The 26,910-nt window shown below is 32.8% G+C and overlaps 2 protein-coding genes across 3 annotated transcripts; one reads left to right on the plus strand and one right to left on the minus strand.

The window, feature by feature from the left end:
* The first annotated feature begins 929 nt into the window (after positions 1–929).
* LOC25490890 (salicylic acid-binding protein 2) lies at positions 930–3,807 on the plus strand. 2 transcript variants are annotated; one of them, XM_013604797.2, is made up of 3 exons: positions 944–1,409; positions 1,970–2,092; positions 3,354–3,807. In XM_013604797.2, exons 1-3 carry the CDS (start codon positions 1,008–1,010, stop codon positions 3,639–3,641), a joined length of 813 nt encoding a protein of 270 aa, XP_013460251.1. In that variant the 5' UTR covers positions 944–1,007; the 3' UTR covers positions 3,642–3,807. The 2 variants fall into 2 exon arrangements, with proteins under 2 accessions (XP_024635896.1, XP_013460251.1); XM_024780128.2 differs by lacking the exon at positions 1,970–2,092 and having other exon boundaries at positions 930–1,409.
* Positions 3,808–13,296: 9,489 nt separating this feature from the next.
* Positions 13,297–15,905, minus strand: LOC25490891 (putative serine/threonine-protein kinase-like protein CCR3). Its single transcript, XM_013604798.3, has one exon. The coding sequence runs from the start codon at positions 15,758–15,760 to the stop codon at positions 13,349–13,351; it is 2,412 nt and encodes an 803-aa protein (XP_013460252.1). The 5' UTR covers positions 15,761–15,905; the 3' UTR covers positions 13,297–13,348.
* Between the last annotated feature and the right edge of the window lie 11,005 nt (positions 15,906–26,910).

A 26,910-nucleotide genomic window follows, 5' to 3' on the forward strand; every position in this document is an offset into this window, starting at 1 on the left:
AACGTTCCGTCGGAATTAAGAATGATCTTAATATTATATAAATATTCTTTCAATATTTTTCTACTCTTGGAAAAGTTAAAAAGTTAGAATGGTGGTATCACCATATTTGAATGGTCGTAGTACCATATTGATATTTTGGAGAACTTAAAGGTTAGAATGATGATAACACCATATTTGAGTGGTCTTAACACCATAATAGTGGTCACAATACCATATTAGAATGATTTCAGTATTTAAGAGTGGTCTTAGTACCATATTGGAGGTGTAAATCTCGAACGGTTTTCTACAGTGCAGTAGTTAACCGCACAGTTGTAACTGCACTTGTTTATCCTCCTAGAGGCGGCGTGGTTGGTTGATAGCCTGATTGCACAATTCTGGGTAGTGCCGCGAAACGTCTTAAAGAGAGCGACCTGGTCGTGACTCAATCTAGTACAACTTTGGTATATATTCTTTTTCAAAATAAAATTTAGAAATCCAAACACAACAATTACTCATTATCCACCAATAATATCCTGACTCCATAAACGAGATTATTGTTGGAATTTCATATACTTTGGGGTTATATTGTTTTTTAAGTAAGCTTTGGTTTCTTGATTTACAACTCTTGAAGCTTATGCCATTGGACCTTTATATATTCCCAAATTAATAGTCAAATTCCTTATGCTTTGCTATATATTTTCTTTTGTATCTATTATTTTTGTAACACATTGTTAAAAATTAGAACCCAAGTCCTTGTAGTTAAATAAGTTAAAGATAACCGATGAATATATCATAATACAAGTGTATCCATTTTTTATTGAGGCAATTACACAAGTGTATCATAAATATAAATATTATTAATAGATAAACACAAATAAATTCTAAATAAACTCTTCAAAATGTCTCAAATATTCAAAAGGTTAGAACAATTATAATTGGTCAAAAACCAAGCACTTATATAAAGGAGCTAAGCTAAAGGTCTATCTACTAGCTCATTCCTAATTATAGAGATATAATACATTATCAAGATGTTGAAACTTCTCTTCTTTATTCTTTCATTTTTCATTGGTGTTAATGGGAAGCACTTTGTGCTTGTTCATGGACCTTTCCATGGTGCATGGTCTTGGTATAAGGTTGCAACTATGCTGAAATCAGCTGGTCATAATGTTACAACTATTGAATTGGCTGGTTGTGGTATCAGTCCAATACAGGTTCAAGAGATTCATTCAATTTCACAATATTATGAACCTTTTATGACATTTATGGAATCTCTTCCTCCAAAGGAGAAGGTGATTCTTGTGGGTCATAGTTTTGGAGGGATACCCTTATCTGTTGCTATGGAAAAATTCCCTAACAAAATTTCTGTTGCAGTTTTTATCACTGCATTGGTGCTTAGTGAAAAATTTGATTTCAGAAATTATATTCAAGAGGTACTTTGCTTTGTCTTTTTCTCACATTTACTATACATAGTATATGATGAATTAATAAGGGTAATATCTTTTTCTTTTTTGGGTGGTGGTCGGGATTTGAACCCCGGACCTTGCATATATTATGCATTGTCCATACAGCTAAGCTAATAGAATACACTATTGATCTGGTGGAAACAAAAAAAAAATTATTTGTAAAAATTAGGCAAAATTATACCTCGAATCCTTTGAGTTTGACATTTTTTTTTTAATTGAACCTTTAGAATTTCTTTAATACTGATCATTTAAGTCACAATTTTTTTTTTCTTTGTGTTAGCCACAAAAAGTGTTTGCCATCATAATTTTTTTGTTCTGTTTAACTCAGTTAAAAAAAACGACATAGTTGATAAGATATTTTTTAATAACTTATATTAGAAATTAAAATCTTAAATTAAAATTATTAGGGTTCTTTGTCTTGTTTTATGGATTTTTATATTGAATTCTCTGAGTTTGAATTTTTATTGTTGAAGCCTATTGTGACATTTATTTTTAATTTGTCTCATTTTGTTTTTTGCCGCATATAGTATACCACTAGACAGGGAACATCCCAGTTATTCTTCTTTAATGGGACAAATAATCCTCCAACTGCCTCGTTGTTTGGACCCAAACTCTTGGCAGCTCATCTATATCAATTATCGCCTCATGAGGTAATTTTTTTACTTGATTGAAATAAAGGTCAATAATTTTACTTTAATCGAATATACGTTACTACATCCATTTTAAAATAAATAATACACTTTAACTATGTGCTCTATTCATGTAGTATATTTTTTGATACATATTTTGACCATATTTACTTTTCTTTAAAAAAATGTATAATATTTTAACGATATTTTTCTATTAATATTATATAAAAACAAATGATAAGATGTTGAATTCGTCTCGACGAATCTTTCAAAATATCAATTTTTTATAAAATATTTCTAATACGTATCTAAAGATATTAAAGGTTAAAGATGTGCATTGACATATATCTAACGATCAACAAAGAAAAAAAAATCTAACAATCAGCGATCACTTATTTTGGAACGGAAGTAGTAGTTGATTTCCATACATCTTCTACTTTTTTATGGTAAGGAAGGGATCAACAAAGGCCGGTCAAAGAAGACTATAAATAACGATGTTCGATAGTTCAACTGATTTGAGATAAATGATAAGAGATTAAAAGTCATGAAATTAAATTCGGACGAAAAAAGTAAATATTAATCTAAGTAGTAACTATTAACATCTATCCTTCTGGAAGAAAAAAAAACCATAAATAAAGTAGCCGCTTTTGGCCTCAAAGAATATTTAGGCCTCTAATTTGTTTAACTAATAGTATTTATTTTATTTATTCAAAACAAAATAGTATTTATTTTATTAGTATTAATTTCACTTGAATAATATTATAGTAATTAATTGAATAAAAAAAATTAATCAATCACTTGGAGTTTTCAAAATAAAACAGATCAAGGTTTGTTTCTTAAACTTATTTTCAAAATAATCCCTTTTAAAATAATATTTTTTTTGAGTTTTCATCCGTAATTGATACAACCGTTAAAAATTAAGAATATAAAAGCTGCTTTAAATAAAAAGTTATTCTGAGTAGTTTCAACAAAAATCATTTTGATCATTGTTTTTCTTTAGAAGATAGATTTCATTTTTGTTTTCCTCAAAAATCTCCAAAAAATATTGAATACCACTAGCACCAAATGTGTACCCCAAGTTACCTTAACTTCAGGCTCTTTAAAGATTCAATTTCACTCTTGAGTTGTCGCCTATTTTGATATTTTCTCTTGAGACCACTAGCACCAAATGTGTACCCAAGTTACCTTAACATACCATATTTTATTATATTGATTGATTTATTATTTATTTATATTAATGATTAATGAAGTCATATATTAATTGATCTTGTAAAATGCGCAGGATTTGACACTTGGATTATCGTTAGTGAGGCCACATCCTAACTTTAATGACGAAAAACTATTATTGAAAGAAACAAGAGTTACCAAGCATAGGTATGGAAGGGTGCCTAAAGTCTACATCATCAGCAAAGAAGACATTTTGTTTCCAGAGGATTATCAAATGTGGGTGATTGGGAATACTGGTCCATATGTTGAGGTGAAAGTGATAAATGGTTCAGATCATATGGTCATGTTCTCCAAACCAAAAAAACTCACCTCTCACATTCTAAAGATTGCTCACAAATACTAACAAGGATTTCAATTCATTAGTGTTTTTAATCAAAAGCTTTAAGATTTTCATCGTTGTTAGTTTGTGATTTTATTGATGTTGTGTATTGTTTTGTTTAGCAAAGATGTTGTGTATTGTTTTTAAAATAAATGGTGATAATTAGTGAAATTATTATTAATTAAATTGACACTAATGATCATTTCAATTAAAATAGTTGAGGGGATTTGAACTTCATCCTTTTAAGTTATAAAGATAAATTCTTACCATTGAGTATTGAGCCAATTTATGCCAATGTTTAGACTAATTTGTTCATGTGTGAGCTTAACTCGGTTGCTATAGACAAATGCATAATATATACAAGGTCTGGGGTTCGAACCCCGGCCACCACAAAAAAAAAACAAAGAATGCTCATTGGTTTTTATACTAGAAAAAAAAAGTAAAATTATATATTGTGGATTTTTTGAGTTTGAGTTTTAAACAAAGAATGCTCTCTCTCTCTCTCTCAAAAATTTTCCTTCAAATAAATGAACTTGTATGATCAATCTAGGATTCAAGTTAAATCCTTAAAAAGTTTTGAGATGATAGTTATGTATCCACAAATCTTAGTTTGTGACGCAAGAAACGTTTGATCGAGTGAAAATGGTAAAATATAAAAGTGCAGAAAACTTAAAATAAAGATAAAAAGAAAATGATATTATTATAAATATAGGTGACTTACCTACACCATTCGTTCAACAATTTTATCTTGTGAGTATAGTATAATTGAACTGTCATCATAACCGTTTATATACGAAGTCTAACTCAAAAGACTAATCTATTATGTAAAATAATTTTATGCAGTTTGCTGTTTTGTGTATCCTATTTCTCTCAATATGAGGAATGTGGGATGATGGATTAGAAAGTGGTTAAACCCTGGCTCCTTTGTTATGGTCTTTACGTATGCTTGATTGATTGTACTTAATTGCCATTCAAGAACGAGGATTTGGTGGATTCCTGTTTTGGTTATATTGGCCTCAGTTTGCTCTTTTGATTATCACATGGGCGCGACAACAATCCTTAATTTTTATGATATGTTATTTCCTTTTCGGATGTTGCGAATGTCACCTCTCATGAATTAGAACATCCTGTGCGTGATTCAGCTTCCATTCTCCTGCATTATTGGAATACTGCTATTTTATGTATCCATATCCATATCATTGGCATTAAAAATCCTTTAAAGGTTTGCTTCTTTCTTAAGAATATCCCTTACGTGATTTGGTGCATTGAGTTTTTTGAGAAAATTAAGGAATAGTTTCAGGACCAAAATTATATAAATATAGGATCTGTGTAGATGTTTTTTCATCACCAAATGCGATACAACCTGTATAGCATTGCATTACAAAAGTACTACAATTTCCTTACTCTTTTTCTCATCATGTCTACTTCTACCCAAAACACTGCCCCTGGTACTAATGCCCAGTGAACACCTTTCAATCCATCCAACAAAACCCAGATGGCATCCTTATGGAAACCAAAAAATAAAGTGGACATCTCCTTGATGGACCATAATCGCTTCATGTTCCAATTCTTCAGTTATACGGAAAGGGAACAAAATGTTCAACAAGGACCATGGATGTTTGACAATTTCCCTCTAATTTGGAGCAAGGTCCCGGTGGGGAAAGATCCTTATACTATGCCCTTAGATACAATTGAATTATAGGTGCAAGTCCATAATCTCCCTTTCGGATTTATGACTGTATCAATGGGAATCTTGTTGGGCAATCATGTAGGCAAGCTTGAAAAATATGATTTTGAAATAACTATGGAAATTGGTGTAGGTATATGAGGCTAAAAGTGGCCATGAAAGTCCAGGACCCGTTGGTGAAGTGCTTTGAATTCATATTAGATGATGGAACTGCGGTAACGGTGAATTTCCTCTATGAGAAACTTGGGAATTTTTGTAATGTTTGTGGTCTGATTGGGCATACAGAGGTCTCCTATTCGAAACTCTTTGAAAGAGGCTTTGTGGAGGGAGACCAGAACTAGGGTCCTTACTTGCGAGTTGATTATATGGGACTAGTAGGGGAAGAACCTGAAAACCCTTGGTTGCATGATAATATAAGGCGAGCAGACAAGGGGGAAGAGAGGGCTCTCTTTATGCTCACTATAACAACCTTCACCGTGTGTATGAAAAGGTTAAAATAGGGAGGGATGTTATTACTAGACAGCTGGTTTTTTATAAACATGTCGGACGTCTTTACACATTTGATGAATGGATACGGGTGAATATTGAAAGAATAAACAACATTCCAGATGTTGCCCAGCCAGTTGGAGTAAACCTTATGTGACCCGCAGTGAACAGATAATAGGTACAGCTGGGAATGAAACTTTGTTGTTGGAAGGAGATGAGGCGCGTATAACTCGCTTAGTGCAAGAATCTAGACTTAAAAACCCGGTGCTGGTGGAAACAATGACTGATAACTCTTTGGAAACACGCCACAATGTGAACGACCAGCAACACGTCTCACAACTAGTTGCTTCTTTGGCACGGGTCATGTGCATGGGTATGCCTTTAGTTGTTGATCCACTTGTGAATAGCGATGGCGTAATGTCTCTCAAAAAGTTGGATGGTCAAAAACAGCTGAAGCGTCTAAGGATGGAGGATAGTGAAGAAGTTGATGTGGAAAGTCAGAATGCTATAGATGTTATTGTTATGAATAGAGTAGATAATAATAATAATAATGTTGGAGAGACTGATGACGTTGTAATGAATGACCCTGCTGCGGAAGCACCTCTCAATGTAATGGCGGGACCTAGACACCAGGCCCGCCAAGGAAAATGAGTTTTATAGCCTGGAACTGTCGGGGTCTAGGAAGCCCGAGCATAGTTCCGACTCTTAAGTACCTTGTCTGGACATATAAACTGGAAGGAATTTTTCTGTCTGAAACAATGGCAGCCTTAAATAAAATTGAAGAATTAATGTATCTCTTGTCTTTTGATTCCTGTTTCATAGTTGATAAAATTGGTAAAGGAGGAGGATTGGCCTTTCTTTGAAAAAAACAATAAATTGCACCATCACAATTTATTCACAAAATCATATTGATGTTGAAGTGGATGACTCTTTAATTGGAAAATGGCGTTTGACTCATTTCTATGGAATGCAAGAAATAGGGAGAAGGAAAGAATCATGGAATGTTTTGAGAAACCTAGCAGGAGCATCATCTTTACCATGGTGTGTATTCGTAGATTTTAATGACATTCTATCATCCGATGAGAAGAAAGGCAGATCAGAAAGAGTTTCTTGGTTGATTCCTGGCTTCAGACAAACAGTGTTGGACACATGGATGTTCAATTTGCACATGAGTGGATAAGCTTTCACATGGTTTAAAAGTCTTGGTACAATCAGAGCTGTTGAGGAGAAGTTAGATAGAGCCTTAGTTAACTCGGCTTGGTGTAATATGTTTCCGGATGCAAGTCTAGAGTGCATTTCAACTACTTCATCTGACCATTACCATTTGTGCTTACTTGTAAACCGGTGGTTGCTTTTAACAGAAACTTGCCGTGATATAAGTTTGAAAATGCCTCGCCTGCATAATCTGATTTCAGAAAACAAGTTGACAAGCGATGGCAGTCATACCCCGCTGATGGTATTACGCAAAAGTTGAGTTATTGCTCTAAGAATTTGGCAGATTGGAGTCGAAATAATAACAACTTTCGCCGCAATATCAGCAAGGTCTAAAAAAAGTTGGCAAAATTTCGAACTCATGTGACACCTTAGAACGTCAACTATTTTAATGCACTCAAAAAGAAGATTGGATAAATTGCTTGTGCAGGATAACCTCTTTTGGAAACAACGAGCAAAAACATTCTGGTACAGAGAAGGAGATTTAAACACAAAGTTCTTTCACGCGGCAGCTACCTCTAGAAGAAAGGTTAATCGAATTGAACATCTCGAAAATTCACATGGCACAGTTTGTCGAAAAGTGGAAGAACTTCTAATAGCGCGAGATAACTTCTCACATTTGTTCACCAAACTCCCAAGAAATTGTGCCGCGATTATTTCTTAAGTACCAACCGCAATTATTGAAGAAGATAATTATTCCCTCACAGTAGCTTTTACAATAGATGAATTCCGCTCGGCCGTTTTCTCCATGCAAGCTCACAAGTGTTCGAGACCGGACGACTTCAATATGGGTTTTTATCAGAACTTCTGGGATATGTGTGGTGAAGAAGTCTATAAGGCAGGATGTGAATGGCTTGAAAAAGGTGATTTTCCTCCACATCTGAACTCAACGAATACTGCTTTAATCCCAAAAGGTGATTCTTAGACAACCATGAAAGACTGGCGACCTATTGCTTTGTGTAATGTTGTCTACAAAATAGTGGTTAAAGTTCTTGCAAACAGGCTCAAATGTGTTCTTGATAAATGCATGATATGCATCTCTACATCTCAGTCCATTTTTGAATACTAGGCAGATCAATCCTTGATAATGCACTATTGAGTTAATTCATTTCATGAAGACCAAAACAAAAAAGGCACAAGGTGATGTTGCTCTTAAGTTAGATATCAGTAAAGAGTACGCCACGTTGGATTGGGAGTATCTCAGAGATATTATGCTTCAGATGGGCTTTTCTGGAAAGTGGGTTCAGTGGGTCATGCTTTGTGTTGAGACCCTTGATTACACAGTTTTGGTTAACAATGTACATATTAGACCTCTTATTTCGGTGCGAGGTATTCGACAAGGTGATTGGCTTTCACCTTATATATTCATTCCTTGTGCGAAAGGATTGTCTTCCCTTATTAGTGATGCGAAAAAGAAGAGGGGTTATTATGGGGACTCGCATTTGTACAAGTGCTCCCTCGATAACGCACCTACTCTTTGCAGACAACTGCTTTCTATTTTTTCAGAGCTTGTGAACAAGAAGCAACAGTCATGAAAGATATCTTAACCACATATGAGGCTGCATCGGGACAGGCCATTAATCTGCAAAAATCATAGATGTATTGCAGTAGGAACAGGGGTGGATCTGGACCGATAATATTAGTGGGGAAATTTTTTTTTTGTCAAATAATTAAATAATACTAGATTTAATAAGTTATATTAAAAATAGTTGTAGCAACCAAAATTACAAAGAAAATAATCTATTTTTCGTTTGTTGAAAATGAATTAAAATTATATCATTACTAATTATTCAAAGAACATCTCTTTCTATATAAGTTACAAGAGATGAATCATATATTGTAGCACCCATGCATACGAACGGGTGAGCGTGTTGCGCTCTTTTTTTGAAAGCAAATCGTAATTGCGTAGAAATTATAAAAATAAATATATCTCTGTATTTTTATATAAATAAAAATATAGACATATGTACAAATTGTAAAAAAAAAATTATTTCCATATTAAATATGAGTAAAAATATAGACATGTGTATAAATTAAAAAAAAACGGTCCCCGTATTAATATATAAGCTAAAATATAGACACATATATAAATTAAAAATAGGTCATCTTATTAATATATGAGTAAAAATATAGATACGTGTATAAATTACAGAAAAATATATCTTCGTATTAATATGAGTAAAAATATTGACATATGTATAAATTATACAGTAAAAATTATACATTGAACCGGTAAAACTAAAAAAAGAAAAGGACTCAGATTAGTGTGGCACTTGTCACACTGTGCCTTGAAGAGGTCCGCCTCTGAGTAGGAACACTTCCACAATTTTCCAGAACCGTATAGCAACAATTCTCAGGGTTAATTAGGTCCTGGGTACGGGCAAGTATCTTGGTCTTCCATCAATGATTGGGATGAGCAAGAAAGCGACATTCAAGTTTGTTAAAGACCAAATTTGGAATCAAATCAACTATTGGAGCAGCAGATGCCTATCTCAAGCAGGGCGAGAGATTCTTATAAAATATATATAACAATCCATATCATCTTATGTGATGAGTATATTCTTACTGTCAGGCACCTTCATTAGTGAAATTGAGAAGATGCTTAACACTTTCTGGTGGGCACACAACTCTACAACATCACGTGGTATACACTGGTTATCTTGGTAGCGTCTATCTGTTCCTGAGACTTTTGGAGGAATGGGTTTCAAGAACCTTAGGGCCTTTAATTTGGGTATGATTGGGAAGCAGACATGGAAACTAATTACTAACTCTGACTCTCTTATCACTAGGCTACTTAAAGCTAAATATTTTTCGCATACTGATTATTTTAGTGCGTCTATAGAGCACGATCCAAGCTATGTTTGGAGAAATTTATGGAATGCAAGAGAGGTTCTCAAACGTGAGTTGAAATGGAGTATAGGAACGGTGAGAACCATATCAATAGGGAATTAACCTTGGCTAAAAGAATCTATTTGCCTTTAGCCTGTCACAGAAGTGCAGGTTATGTGGGATGCCCTTACTGTTAATCATTTGTTCAAGCTAAACACAAAGGAGTGGAATGAGAATTTTATCAGGCATGTGTTTGATGCCAAAACCGCAAGTCAGATTTTGCAAACTCCTTTTCTGCCTTTGGCTCACATGGATACGACAACTTGGAAACAGGAGAAGAATGGGCTATATTCAGTGTGTAGTGTGTATCAAGAGATCATTAATAACAATGATTCTATGTTACAACAGAGTATTACAGGGCGTTGGAATACAATTGGAACCTTAAACGTCCACCTAAGATAAAAAAAATATTAGGTGGCGCCTATGTCATAATTGTTTGTCGACTCGCACGTGTTTACTTGCAAAAGGAGTCCAGTGCTCTCCATCTTGTGCTATCTGTGATAATTATGATGAAGATGGTAAGCATTTTTTTGTGTAGCAAGAGTGTCGATTGTTGGAAGTGGTCGGGTATTTGGCTTTCAATTCAACAGATCTGATCAGCTGATGTCTCATGTGCTGACATGATTTTCCAGTTATTTCAACAACTAGATATTGCTAAAAAAACAAATTTTTGCGGTCACCTTATGGAGCATATGGAAGCACAGAAACAACAAAGTGTGGAATAATGTTGTGGAGACTACTCAACATATTGGAGCACACGTGGAGGCTTTTCTAAGTAGCTGGAAGATTAATGCACAAGAAACCATGACCCACACCACTTCTAATTTCTTGCATACTGATTTAGATAAGTGGACAAAGCCAAGTGTCGGAAGATTTAAATGCAATGTTGATGCATCCTTTTCCACTTCCCTCAATAAAGTCGGTTTCGGAGCTTGCATTCGAGATGCATATGGAAATTATGTGATAGGTCGGACTACTTGCTTCACCCCTTTACTCGATGTTGAGATGGGAGAAGCTATAGGTTTACTACATGCTATGTAATGTTAACGATTTTAACCTGGTAAATATGGATTTTGAAACCGATTAAAGGTTGTGGCAGATAGTATCTACAAAGGGGATGGTGTCTCTAATTATATGGCTATAATTCACGATTGTAGTAGACAATTGTTGATGATTAATTTAGCGAACTCTGATGTAAAGTTTATTAGGAGACAAACCTATAATGTTGCCCATAGCCTAGCTAGGAAAGCATTACATCATGCTAATTTCCAATTTCATCTTAACATTCCACATTGTATTCATGCTTTGATTAATAATGAAAAACTATAAGCTTCTTTTTGTAAAAAAAAATATAACAGCAACAAAAGCCATGAACCATCATACTTCTTGTAGTAACTTTGTTTTTCACCAGCAGTAAAGCTGTTGAAAGCAGAGGACTCTCCCACATATGTTAGTTTATGTACTTAGTTTAAGGGTCATGTTAACGAGTGCCTCTGGGGTACTAGTTAAGAAAACTATAAAGAAAAAATTTTAAATTAAAAAAGACACTTTATTGATTTTTAAGGGATTGACAACACAATTTCCAATATAATACATACTATATTTGGTTCTTAACCGGTGCTTTAACATTACCCTTAGTTTAATAGTATACAACATGTTTGATTAAAAAGTTAACATTTTCTTAAATAAGTTTTTTGAATCCTTAAAAATGTCAACCCAATGAACCAATTCAAATAAACCTGTTCTTCATCGATTTGGTTTGATTCAGATTTGAATTTATTGGATCAAATTTATTTTCTGTAAAAAAACCTAATCAAACTGGCGTGTTACAACAAGAAGGATTCCTCCATTTCATTCACTATATTTGCATTATATGGTTTATTTCTCTTCATCTCTCACATTTAATTCATTCTGAACAAAATTATTATAACAAAGTAAAAATGTCATTATATGATCAAACCAACAAAACGTGATTCTAAATTGTCATACTTACTTTTAACTTTAAAGTCTAACACAATTACCAAACATGATTTTAATGAAAATAAATCATTACACATGACAACATTTGAGTTGTAAAACAGAATAGAAGTAATAAATTATGAAAATTCAATTTCAACCAAATAAATATTTGTTAAGTTCGATTTTTTAGTAGAACAAACGTGGGTCAGACTATATTTACCGATCAAACCATTACCCGTGGCCGTCCCTTCCTGTGAGAACCGAAAGGTTAATTAAGAAAATGCTTTTGAAACAAATCCATTTAAATTTACCAAAATCTAGGACAGATCACAGATCAATATCTGTTTGCGTGTAGCATGTGTGCAGATAGTTCCGTTGAAAACGGGCTTAAATCAAATACTCACAACGTGGTCTCCATCTCTAATTTGGCAGGTTATTGACTAACATTAACACTTATTAATTCTGCATGCTTCATGCTCCTTAGGCCAGCAATAATAAATTATGTTAAAAAAATTTAGGGGCAGTTACCAAATTAGTTTATTCAAGTAAATTACAACCAAATGAAAATGGCAATATATAGTTTGGAATATTTAATAAGAAACAAAAAAAAGTCCTACTTAAGTCCCATGAGAGTGAATTGACACCAACCACTTTATTTCTTATTACAGAATCATAGAATGAGTGTACCACAAGTTAAAAGGTTTGTTCAATTCATAAAGATAATACTCCTTATACAAACATTAAATAAGTGTACCAAGAACACTTGGATGAGATAATATGGATCTCTTTTAGCTTAACCTAGATCTGGATTCGAATCCAGCCTACATATGCAGGAGCATTAAAACTCTTAGGGAGAGTTTTCCGCCCATTTGGGTCCCATAAGACTCGATAAATTAGTCTCCGCAAGTTGCGTGCGGAGGATACCCGGTTTACACCAAAAAAATTCTATAGTCGATGCAAAAACATGATGAGTATGTTGGGTGACTCGGGGGAGCTTGGGGGACCGACCGACATTGTACCGCCGTTGTTGCTTTCTGCGCAAACGGACCGGCTGCCTCGGTCGAACGGGGCTCTGATACCACTATTGCGTCACTGAAGGGGAGCCTTGGGGGACCGTCCACATCGAGGCTAGAACTACCGCACAAGCTAGAGAGACGTCACACTCTTACCCAAAACCTAAAAGCAATGAGTTTATGGGTCCTCTTACTTATATGATGTTCAACTTTTACTATTTTATCCGATGTGGGACATATAACTCACACTTGCACACAACAACAGAGTAATCTATAAATACATTTATATCAGTGTTCTCTAATCCTCAAGTTTTGTTCTCGCTCGCGATACGAACCTCGAGATTCAAATCATGTATAGCAAGTATTTTTGTTATTCACATTATAAGTTCATAAATTTATAATCCAAAGAATAATTTAACAAAACATTAAAATGTGTAACAAAAATAAAAGAATTTATTGCATCTATAGATAATTCTTATTTTTTTTCATGTAAGTGTGGCAGAAAATGAAGACATAGAAAAACTACTAGGACTACCCTCAAGAAAAGCCAAAGCCCTCTCCAAATTAGCAACAACATCAACCATATTAGGCCTTTCTTTTCCTTCCAAATTCACACAATGCATAGCAGTATAAGCCATAATCTCAACAGATTCAACTTCATTCACTTCTGGTATTCCAACTCTATGATCCAATAAATTCCACACCTCTCCTGAACCTATCTTTGGCCCTGCATATTCCACCACACCAATAGGACTTGAACCACCTTCAGTTTTAAACACTGCTCTTTTACCTGTCAAAAGCTCCAACATCACAACACCTAAACCATAAACATCACTTTTTGTTGTTAAAACATTTAAAACATAGTACTCAGGATCTATGTAACCAACGGTTCCGACCGCTTTTATATTCGACATTGAATCTTGTTCGGTTTCTTGCCAAATTAACGATAATCCGAAGTCGGAAACCCTAGCATTCCATTTTGAATCAAGAAGTATGTTTGAGGATTTAATATCTCGATGAATAATCGGTGGTACCGCGTAGTTATGAATGTACTCAATTCCCCTTGCAGCATCTAATGCAACTTTGATTCTCATTTTCCATGAATTTAAAATGCTACTATTTTTTTCAACATTATTCTTATCATGCAAATGATCATGTAATGATCCATTACTCATGTACTCATACACCAAAAGCCTCTCATCATTCTCCTCACAAAAACCAATTAGTCTCACCAAATGCTTGTGATGAAGCCTTGACAATAGTGTTAACTCAGAATCAAAAGCTGTTTCTTTCTCTTGGAATTTCTTCTTCTTCAAGCTTGTATCGCCTCTTTTAATCGCGACTTCACGACCGTCTAATAACTTCCCTTTGTAAACACATCCAAAACTTCCAGCACCAATTTTATTTCCCAATGAGAAATTGTCACTAGCTGCAACTAACTCCCAAAATGTGAAATTTTCTGTTCTGTCTAATTGCTTTGAAGATGAACCACTTCTTAATCTACTTGAACTATGTCTTTTACTAGAAAAAGATCTTAACGCCGTTGTTCCAATATTCGGCATTGGAGCTATATCAACATAAGCATCATCAGATTCACTACTTGTAGGTTGAACAGAATTATCGATTTTCGCCTTTAACAATTTTCTTGCACCAATCATAAGAAAATAAAGAAAAGTGCATAAACCAGAAAAAGCACCAACTGATCCAATAATCATAAATACCATCAATTTCCAACCTCTCAAGTTAGTTTTTTCTTCAACACCTTTAGAAGATTGATTCTTAGGTGGTGATGTTGATGGTGGTAGCAACGGCACCGCGAATGGTAACTCGGTTCGACAATCATAACAAATGCTTCCAAAACCTTGACAAAGAAAATCAGAATTTGGATACACACCACAAGTGCTACATGAATCACTAACACATGGACCAGGAAGAATCATTCCCAATGGAACATTAACATCCTCATTAGTATTACCCCAACAAATAAGAGACAAATTTTTAATACTCAAACCACAAACAAAATCCAAACCAGCAACAATTGACTCAAAAGAAACACTTTTCATCATCACATGATTATTCACACCACCACTATCAAATAAACCACCCCAACATAGAACAAATCCATTCTTTTTTCTAATACCACAAGTGAAATTTTTTCCTAAAGCAAGACCTGAAAAAACTGAACCAGAATTCAAAGGAACATTTAGCTTACCAGAATCATTGTTCTTCTCACCTTTACAAACCAAAACTTTATCAAGAGTTAAACCACAAACATGTGACACACCAGCAACCAATGTTGACATTGATAAATTCCCAAACTGTTTCTGAATCTCTTTTTCAACACCCTTTTTACCATTTACACCCCAACAAAAAACTTTACTATTCTCCTTCAATATCCCACAACAAAAACCAGTACCACAAGTAATGCTTCGAAACCGAAAATTTTCATCAGGAGAAGGAAACTTGAATCCATTAGTTTCACCATAACCTCTCCAACACCTTACCACACCAGAGTGCAACTCTCTAGCACAAACATGATCATCACCAACAGCTACATCATTCAACTGAACATTTTCACTATGATACACCCTTTTAGGTTTGAGAAAAGACTTCCGTGTCCTTGTGTTCCAACAGTGTAGGCTGAGTCCATTAGACCGGAGGCCGCAGAAGAAGCTCCGGCCACCGGATATGGACTGAAATGAAACGTTGGGGAGTATTGGTGGAATGAGTTTTTTGTTTTGGTAGCATTGGATGTATTGGTAGGGCTTACCGGCGACTATGCCGCAGATGGTGGAGGTGTTGTGGATGATGGCGGTAGTGGTGGCGGTGCCGAGGCTGTTGACGGTGGTTATGGTGAAAATGAAGGAGAAAATGAGTGTTAGTGATGTTGGTGTCATTGGGAAGATGAGTTAGGCTTGTTGGTTTTCTTCATTGATGAGGTTTTTTGATAGGGAAATGGTGTGAGAGAAGAGAAGAGAAAAGAAGAAAGAGTGTCGTGAGAAAATTAACATAAACATGAACATGCTATTGCATTTTTTATCAACATGATATAGCTACTACTATTTTTTTTTTTTTTGGTAGAATATAGCTATGTTAGATAGAAAAAAAATAATATAGATTGAAAATTCACACACAAGTAGCATAAAATTAGGGTTCAAACTCCGATCAAGATGTCTAGTCAAACAATTATGACATTCATTTTAAGAGAATTTCAACATTTTTATCGGCCGTAGGACTTGTGGACTATAACTACTACTATTATTATTTATTAAAAAAAAAAATACTACTATTATTATGTTTAAAAGAATTATTTATTTTATAAAAAAATAGTTGTAAAATTTTATGTAATTATTAAAAAAATCAGTTACTACTATTTAACAAGATAATAAAAATAAAGTGTCTCATAACTAGTACATGTGGAAGCAATTGATTAGGGATGCGATATTTTTGAATTCGGAATTCCCCGCTTCTCAATGCTAATGTGTATGAGTTTCATTATTAAGCTATTTAAAAAAGAAAAATAACAAAATTATAAATAAAATCTCTCTCAAAGGAAATAATTTAAATAAATAGATAGAATTGGGATATTAAGATAAAAAAAAAAATTGAGAAAGATTATAAAGATATCAAGATAATATTGATATATCCGAGAAAATTGAAATTGCAGATTATGGTAATTAATTGTGACAGTCAACCTTGCTTAAATTTGAAAGAAAAGCCGATAAATGGAATATGATTTGCGTATTTAATTGGTTCTGGTCACCAAGATAAATGAGAGTTAGGATGAAAGAGGAAACCATTTTCAAATTTGACTGAAGATGACATTGGTCTGTGCCTTGGACGGCTAGTTAATTATTACCATTCAAATATTTGAAATACAGACAGAATTGTTAATTTCTTAAATGCATTGACCAATTAACCAAGAGTGAATTAAAGAAGCTAATTTTCTCTTGTCATTTTTCACAAATTACTCCATTCAAGATAATTTTGTTTTAGGCATAAATGTGAACAAGGTATGATGTGCTCCCCTTGACTATTTTTTTTAATTTTTTTTTAAATTTGATATCCTTTGCATTTGCAATTGTAAAGACTAATCACTCGAGCTTTATGAGACTTAAATGAGTAGCAAACTCTTCCTAAAAGTTTCAACGCTACTACATGTCTAAACCTAGATTCGAATCCAGGACTTTGACTAATTGGATAGATAAACATCTATAGTTAATTTGGAAAATCATATATTTTAGAGAAATGATTGTTTTACCCAAAACTGTGAGGTCTAAGTCCTAGTTTTGGCTTCTTGATTTTTTTTTTTGGTCAAGTGGCTTCTTGATCTTTATATCGACTCTTTTAATACTTATTTGATATTGTAAAATGACATATAAATAAGAAAATTGAGAGGTTTTCAACTCTAAAAGAACCCTGAACTTTGACTAATTAGGTACATTTATTACAAGAAATTAATGAGTTATTTGTCTTTCTCAGACAAATGTTTACCGGTGCTTCGGGTACCGATTAAGGATACTAAAAAAGGAAATTATATAGTAATTATTGCATTAAAAATTGTGTAATTAATTCATAAAAAGTCAAAATCGTTTCATTTTTTAGTAATAATTTCCTTTTTTGGTATGCTTAACCAGTAGTCTCGGGGCAGCAGTTAACATGATCCAAAGAAATATGCAGAAGAAATTATATATATTGAGCGTGGAGGTATGTCCTCTTCCAAGCCATAACCTACACGAAAATATTGTAGCATTCTCGAAGCATTAGCTCTTCTTTACAACAAGTTTTGCTCGCGCCCAACTGAAACACTGAAAATATCCTTGCGTTATTTAAGTAACGCAAGTGTTAAATTTTGCGCAGCTTAACGAACGTTGCGTTAGTTAAGTAACGCAAGTGTTAAATTTATTCTAATTAATTTGTTCACTTTTATTCAAATTTATTTATTTACTTTATTCTAATTTATTTATTTACTTTATTCCAATTAATTTATTTACTTTATTCTAATTTATTTGTTCACTTCGTTCTAATTTATTTGTTTACTTTATTATAATTTATTTATTCACTTTATTCTAATTTATTTATTTACGTTATTCTAATTTATTTATTCACATAAAATAAATATTTATTCAAATTTATTCATTAAATACAAAATCAGAAAATAAAAGCAAATATACATAAAAAGAAATGAACAAAATTAATACATATAACAACATCTCATTTTATTAATAGAATTCATACAATAATTGATACATTTATTCGAATTCACTAAATCTACTTATTTTCTTTTTACCCTCTTGGGGGAAAAAGTTCTTTTAACCCTCTTTGGGTAAAAAGTGATAAGCCTTGGGGCAAATAGTGACCAGCCTTGTTGTGGGAAAATACATTATCAACCCTTGAGCTAAATCTAAATTTGGTTCTTTTTAAACCCCAAGAAGATTCTTTATACCCACGGTAAAAAAAATTTGGGGTAAAAAGAAGAAAAAATAATTTATCCTAATGGTTGATCTCTTTTTCCCCAAGCCGGCTAGCCACTTTTTACCTCAAGCCTTACGACTTTATACCTCAAATGGGTAAAAATAGACTAGAGACTATAGAAGAAAAGAAGAAGAAGAGTAATAGGGGGAGAGAGTGAGGAGAGCTTGAATGTGAGATGGTGTAAGAAAATGGGGGAAGTTAGGAGGGGTATTTATAAGTGGGAATAATAAAATAGGTTATAACTACCATAAATATAGTCAAAAAACGTGAAAAAGCTAAAAAAAAAAAAAAAAAACATGTAAAAACCATTAAAATGCATTGACCAAAGTCCAAAAACCGTGTGTTCTTGAGCTCTGACCAATCGGCCAACCTGCGTGAGTTAACTCGTGCAGCGGCCAAAGGAGCGTGACTTAAGTCACGCAGAGCTATAAGGTGTGTGAGTTAAGTCATGCTGCGTGACTCTACTCACGCAGGGGTATATATGGTATTTCAGCTAGGCGCGAGTGTTTTGTGTTGGGAGAAGAGCAGAATTCTACATTTACAAGACCAGATATCTCTTATGTAGTTCAACATGTATGCTTGTTTATGCATGATCCAAAAACATAACATATGTCTCCATTAAAACGGACCATCTGCTACATTCACTGCACTGTTGAATTCGGCTTCCATCTGCATCCCTTCTCTTAGTGGAGAAACCAGCCGCATACATCTCCAACACCGAATACTCTCCGTCAAAGCCAAAGTGCATCTGGAAAGGTTGTGGATCAAACCCCGTTGATAATTAAATGTGTTTAACTTTTTGTATTAACAAAACAAAAAAATAATTAAAGGATCAAATGTCCAATTAAGCCTAACTTCTTTTTTTTAGAGGAAGAAATGTGTCTTACTTGTTCTTCCTCTATAAAAAATATTATTTTTCCTAGAAAACAACCACATATGTAGGGAGCGCACAGAGGAATTCAATGCGGGGGCAATGGGGTTAGTCGACCCCTCTTGCCTCCACTTGGTTATTGTATTTTTAACCTAAAATAAATATTTATGCAGTTTGACCCTACTTATATAGTATTATTGTCTTCATATATAGTTCATTCATAACACTACAAAGAATTAAAAAATTAGGAAGAATCTTAATGAGTATTCTAAGAGCACTAGTTAAGAAATTAAAAGAAGTAATTTTTTATAAAAATTGATGTAATTATTATATCTATAAAAATTATAACGCTTATTTTTAAGATAGAATTTCCTTTTATGAAATCTTTAATCAATTCTCTTAGAGATTATTGTTAGCAAGACCATAAAACTACTATTATATTTTAAACTATTCTTATATTTGTTGAAAAAGACTATGTGATTGACATTGGTGGTTGAAAATTAATTAATTGTGGTTATATTTTTTATACTGTACTAGAAATAGAAAAATAAATAAATATTTTAGAGCAATTATAAACAAAACTTAAATAATTTTTGCACACTTACGCGTTTACAAAAGTTTTGTATAAATTTTTATAATATAACTTTAATCTCACTTATTAAAATTTTTGGATCCGTCAACCAGAAGGGAGAGGGAGTTCAACGATAAAATAAAAGAGAATCCTTGACTTCTTAGGAATCAGGATCCAAGTTGTATCTGAGGCCTGAGCATCAAGTTAAACTATAAAAGCTAGACTTCTTTGCAAGCTGGACTTCTTTAGCATTATAAAAAATTCAATGCCACGATCAACACTTAAAAAATGTATAAAGACACTAACTAACGTAACAAGTCTCACTATTTGATTCCTTTCAAAAAATAATAAGTCTCACTATTTGATCTTCAAAAACAAAAATCTCATTATTTGCTTTTTTGACATAAGGTCTCACTATTTGTTAAAAAACCAAACCTGTTTATATTATTATTATTATTACTAGCGTTCAGACGGATATGGTATTCATATGTTTGGTTTTTGTACTGCACTAATGCGTATAAATTACAAACAACAAATTTTTCTTTTAGCATAAGCGTTAGTGCTAGCTAATACCAAACATGTTGCTTATTTTGATTGATTAATACATTGATGTATTTTCTAGGCATGAAACTTTGAAACTCAAAATTTCCAAGGCTCACGATGAGAATGTGTCTGTTAATAGCATAATCTTATGAACGCCATAAGCTGTTTCAATATCCATGTGTGAAGTTTCTGGTTTCAATGTTATTGAGTGTCAGGACTGTGTTAGAATGATTTTTTATTCTTACCGTTGAAGGACATTGCATGGCAAACAATCTTATTAATATGACATTGTTTGGCAAGCTTGAGATGAAATGAGACTTTATTATTATTACACAAGACTGAAAAATTGCTTTTAAGTGCTTCATTTGGTAAGCTTCCTTTCCAATTTAATTAGAATCATATTATTTTTTTCCATATTTTGTTGATCTGCTATAGTTTCTATTTAGTACAGCTAGTCAAATGACGATCATGTTTATTATGTTTTTTCTGATATTGAATATGTACTAATTTTGGTCTCCTGGTTCTAATTTTGAGAGTATAGTTGATGTGTATAGTCTAGTGTTAAACTCTGTTAGTTTTTTAGTAATTACTTTTTGCTTCTTTTTGATAATTGCTTATTGTGTATAATAGTATTGTTTAGCATGTAAGTGGGGTGAAAATATAACGTAGTTGAGTTTAGTAAATGCACGCTAACGTAATGATAAAGACCATTGATTCATATTGAATTTTGGAATTGAACTATTTTTCTATAACATTAGACAAAAAGTACACTTACAGGTTAAGAACATTGTGAAAATTAATGCAATGAATTTTGGAACCATATTTAAGTACAAAATTCTTGAAGGATTAAAATTTATTTTTTCGTTGTTGTAGATATGGATAATGAAAATGTTGGTAGGACATGACGTGGTTGTCCGCAAAGAGCGAGTTCTAAACGCTCTGCTAAGGACCCATGGACATGGTCATGGGCGTGGTCGAAGAGAGGAACCAGATGGCTCTATTCCCAGTCTCAGATTGATATCGATCATCATAGTCAGCCTCTGATTCACAGCCTCCTTCTGTGGGAGTTGTTCAGGAGGGTTACGATGGAGGACCTTCGAACAGTACATGTCTTTGTTCCCGAGTTTTGGCCAACATATTCCAGCAAAGATTTGGAATGGAGGGGTAAGAATTTCTTTTATTTATTTTATTCGCTTTTGAATGTGGTAGTTTAGTAGTAGAGTTTATCCTATAAGTTTAGTGAATTTTGTCAATACATAGGAGCCAGAACTAAGAATACAAATGTGACTAATCGTTAGTAAAGGTAAATCTGTTTTTGTCAATATACACATGAATCAGTACTTGTTAGAGGTTTTAGAGTTTTTGATTGTTCTCAGTTGTATTAGACTATATGAGGTTACTGTGACACTGTGGTGTGGTATTTGTAAAGTGGGGAATTGTTTTTATTGATAATTAGTGATCTACACATTAGACATTTTAAAATCCATCATCATGCATCAACTTGATTTTTTTTTTATTTTCTACGCATGATTTACTTTCTTCCTCAGGGTGAGGTATATGGTGTAGGACTGTTGGTTATAATAGTTTTAACAATTTATATTTGCCTTCTTCTTCTTCTCAGGGTCGTGAAAAAGACACATTAGGTGCTTAACAATGCCAAGTGAATAATAGACTTGAAATCAGCATTACCTCCAGATGTTGCTGCTGCTATAGGGTGGTTCCGGAATGTCATCAAGCCATCTAGTCTTTACCCGCTCTTGATTGCTTTCTTAGAGAGGTGGCACTCAGGAACGAGTAGTTTTCACCTTCCTGTAGGTGAAATGACAATCACCTTGGATGATATTTTGTGCTTGTTGCATATACATGTTGGAGGTGATCAATTGTTTCATGAGAGCTTGTCTATTAATCAGGGGACATAGTATTTGATAACTACTTAAGATTGGAATTTGAGGACAGTGCCGCAGAGACCAAACGTTTGAAATCGACACATATCACTTATGATACGCTTATGAGTATTTACACGAGCTATCTGACCGAAGCAAAATCATATGCGAATCAGCCTGGGGAGGAAGATTCAATGGAATGGTACTGGACTCGGTGCATTAGAGCTTTCCTGCTTTATCTAGTTAGCTGCACGTTGTGATGTTTGCATTCCGTTGTTAGTTTTTTTGTTTTAGGTATTCGGGCTTTTGGATATGAACCTATGTTGTTGGCCATTGTACTTTGTTATGAACCTATTTGGTAATTGTATCAATTTATGAACCTATTGTAGTTTGTTATGTACTATGTGAAAATGTGAAAATGTTTTGTATTTTTAGGGGGCCTAAAAAGATATTGGGGGTCTAAAAAGTGTGCACCACACTTTTTTTGTGGCCTTTAGGGTCAATCGGCTTACTTTAGTCTTGAAAATTATTATATATGATCATTGCTCTTTTAACCCCCACAAATGCCTATATTGTTTGGGAGATGATTATCAATGACATTTTTGTGTTTTTGAAAGCTTCGAAAGATAACTCTCAACTGTTCTTTTTTAGAATAAAGAGGAAATAGATGTGTCAAAAGAGAAATAATCTAAAATTAAATTTAAAACTAAGGCTTCACAAATAAAAATACAATTGTTTAGAATTTTTTTAGTCTTAAAAATTATTATATATGCTCGTTGCTCTTTTAGCCCCCCCCCCCCCCCCCCCCCCACAGATGCCTAAATTGTTTGGGAGATGATTCTCAATGATATTTTTTATGTTTTTGAAAGCTTCGAAAGATAACTCTCAAATGTTGTTTTTTAGAATAAAGAGCAAATAGATGTGTCAAAAGAAATAATCTTAAATTAAATTTAACACTAAGGATTCAAAAATAAAACTACAATTGTTTATAATTTTTTTGTATAATATAATATTGAATGATAATAAAAGAAGGGAGCCATATTCAAAAGATTTTCATTAATATTTAATTGATGTAACAACACATCATTAGATACATATGTAAATTAATCGCACATTGACAAAACATACTGATTAAACTCTATTTAAAATAGAATCCAAAAACCTTAAAATAACATTTTTTTTCATGTCCCAATTTTAGAATCGGAACGCCCCATTTCACACGGTTCAAACCCCTTTTGTGTCAAAATGCATTTCCTCAAATAAATTTCTCATCTTTTATAAAGAGAGTCACGGTTGAACTATAGCTACCTGCTTCCCGTCCAAAAAAAAAAATCATACATTTAGATTCTAGGATATGAACAAAAAAATAGTCATTTTTACACATTCAAATATTAAAAGGATATGAACAAAAAAATAGTCATTTTTACACATTCATATATTAAAATTTGAATATCCATGTTTGTATGTTTTGAACCCCTCTTGTAAAAAAAAAGGTAATTTGTAATTTTTTTCCAACACTTTACATGGTTTGGATTCCAAAATCCAAATATTAAAAGGTATTTTTGGGTTTTCAACGTGCGCATCATGTGTTTGGGCAGAAGGGGTGTGATTAGGGATAAAATCCATCACGGCTCTCCTTTCTTTTTTTTTTAAGAAGCAGTTTAATGATTAAAATTAAATTTTTAAGATGAATAGGTGGGGTGTCCACGGTTCAAACTCCGACCATTGCATATAACAATGCATTGTTCTTACCAACGGAGTTCAAATTTCTTCTTTCTATACATAAAAGATAACAGAAAATTTAAAAAAGAATTATGTACTCCCTCTGTCCCTGTATGTAAGCTCCCTTTGCTTTTTTTACATTTCTTAAGAAAGGTTGTTAATGTAATTAATTTGTCTATTTTGTGTGTTAATATTACCAACTTGTTCTTTGTTTGTATGTGTATTAAATTTGACTTTTGAAGAAAATTTAGTAGTATTAATTAAGGATATGTATAGAAAATATAATAAATGTATCTAGTAATTTGAAAAAGAGTTTACATTTAAGGACAAAAAATAAAGTCAAGTGGGTGCTTAGATATAAAGACGGAGGGAGTAAATGATAAACTCCTTTTTTAATTAGGATAAAAGTTGTGTGCATTTTCTTATGTTTTTTCATATAAATGATAAATATTTAGACACACTCACATCAAATAGAAAAATTTAAAACAAAAAATAATTAAATTACATCAATCAACATCATTTAATTTTATTTTCTTTTAATTTTTGCATTTGGTGTGAATGTGCTTAAATATTTATCATTTGTGATTGTGTCTATACAAGATTTTCTCCAAATTTTAAACATTATGAATTTGAGAAAGTCATGAATAGTTATGAATATTTTAAGTGAATAAACACACCTAAATTTTGTCATTTTAATTAAAATCTTTTTTAAAATATTGTTTAACCTCACATCTTTTAAGGAGAAGAGAAGACATGTCTAATTTTTCATTTATTAATGTTCAATTTATCCATTCAACTACAAAAAATCTTGTATAGATTTTCTTTGTAAGTATGTCTAGCTGCTGACTCTAGTGGTGTTTTCTATTTAGCCCTCTATTTTACTCAAAACAGGAAAAAATACACCATCCAAAGATTTGTTCTATCTTTTAATAGGCAAAAACAGTAAAAGAAAATAAATCATTGAAACATATCTTCCAATAAATCTAAGGGGCTTCACAGCAATGTGGGGCTTTAAAGAGCAATCATTGACTTCAATTAAGTTGCATAATCCAAATATGGGTGGAGAAAATTGGACTAATGGCTCATTTTAGGAATATTAAAGATTAAATATTAGGAATTGTTAGCCAAAACCAATATTGGAGCTTATAGTGGATTGTTTATAAATTATAAGTTCATATAACCAAAATAGACATGTTCGATAACATTTTTCTCACGAGCTGATAATTTATATTTTCTCTCTCTTAACTTTATCATTGTTATCTTAATTAAGAATATAAATTATTTAAAAATATCATTTTATATTTATCAACTAATAATTTACACTACAAATTCATTATCTTATTCGCTAGCAACTAGTTTATCTAATATTCATTACAAGATAGTTTATCACTTATCAGCTATTTTTGTCAAATTAAACCTTAATGTATTTCATATTTATTTCTTCTTTTCCTTTTCATTGCTACTTTGAACTAAAAAAAATATTACTTGATTAGATATTCTAATATGGAATAACCTATGTAGTTGGCAACTCATCACACTAGACCTTTATTATTAATTTCCAATTCAAATGAGAATGTCCTACAATCGTCTTAGTTTACTTGAAAGTTTCTTCATTAAGGGTTACAATAGTTGTTTTTTAGATCACAACGTAACTTCAAATCAATTTATTTTAAACATTGAACATTCAACGGAATGCATTAGATCAAAACGTAACTTCAAATCGATTTATTTCAAACATTGAACAATCAATGGAATGCATAACACAATCATCATTCGAATTCCTATGATAACTTACACAACCCACAAAAATTTGATTACCAGCTTAAAAAGCCTACTCCAAGTCACACACATACATGCATGTACAAAAAAGTCATAGAAATATGGAAAGCAAACACTATCTCTCACATTGGTTGTTTCTCGTTAGGGCTGAAAATAGGTAAACACACGTTGCAGTTAGGAAACAAATCTGCTCTTCCAAGCATTTCCAAATGAAGAAATTAAATGCAACTTTTTGTGGAAAGCGAGTGAACCCTAAATAAATATCTTCAAAATAGTCACTTATTGATGATGCCTGCACCACTCACTCACTGAAAATCTCTTTTATTTCATGACCCTACAATCATATCATAGTTGAAATCCACTTCATCACGCGCATGCTTCATACAAATCATCATTATCTTGCTTTTGATTGGAGAGTGTAATACACAGCACTTTCCATTTTTGGTTCAATGTAACATGGTGGAAAGAGTTACTATTATGTGAGCAAGTTGGTTCATAAATGTCCAAAGCATCTGTCACTAGCTAATTAAAGGTTTTTTGGGATGGCCTACTCACATTATAGTGGCCCTCCTGATGAGATCCAGAACCCAAATCTTGATTGATAGTGATACAAAGATTAGCCATTGCCAATTCCAATTTTGATATAGGACCCGTTCTATCAAATTTGGGTTCCATTATTGAAGAGAGAACCACATATTCTACATCAATTAGTCAATGTTTTCTTTATATATTTGGTTCTTCTTTATAGAATCAAGATCACTATGATTGATATTTGTTACTATATTCTGTTTTCTTTTTATTGGAACTTTTATTAATTATGGTGATTAATGGGATGACTCTTATAATTTGTGGTTGGATTAACACAATCATACAAAATCAACTTGTGAGATGAAGATTGTCTCCACTTATAAACTGAAGCAAGATTTGAGTGATCTGATAGTGAAACTTGTGATTAAATCTTAAACAACCTCACTAAATCGATTTGTAAGAGGATAATTGAGTTCACTTATAAATGTTTGTTCATGCCATAATACTTTTAATTTGAGGTTTTAACCGTGTCAAAATAGTCAAACTCGACATACCAACCCATTTTTTTAAGTAGTGACCTCAAATTTTGAAGTCTATCGTTTAAGTTGGACTATACCGCTTACCCTCCAAAAAAAACAAGACAACGACAGAGGGCATATGGTTTGCCGGTTTAGA

Source organism: Medicago truncatula, chromosome 3 (assembly GCF_003473485.1).
Source record: "Medicago truncatula cultivar Jemalong A17 chromosome 3, MtrunA17r5.0-ANR, whole genome shotgun sequence".
NCBI classification, from domain to species: domain Eukaryota; kingdom Viridiplantae; phylum Streptophyta; class Magnoliopsida; order Fabales; family Fabaceae; genus Medicago; species Medicago truncatula.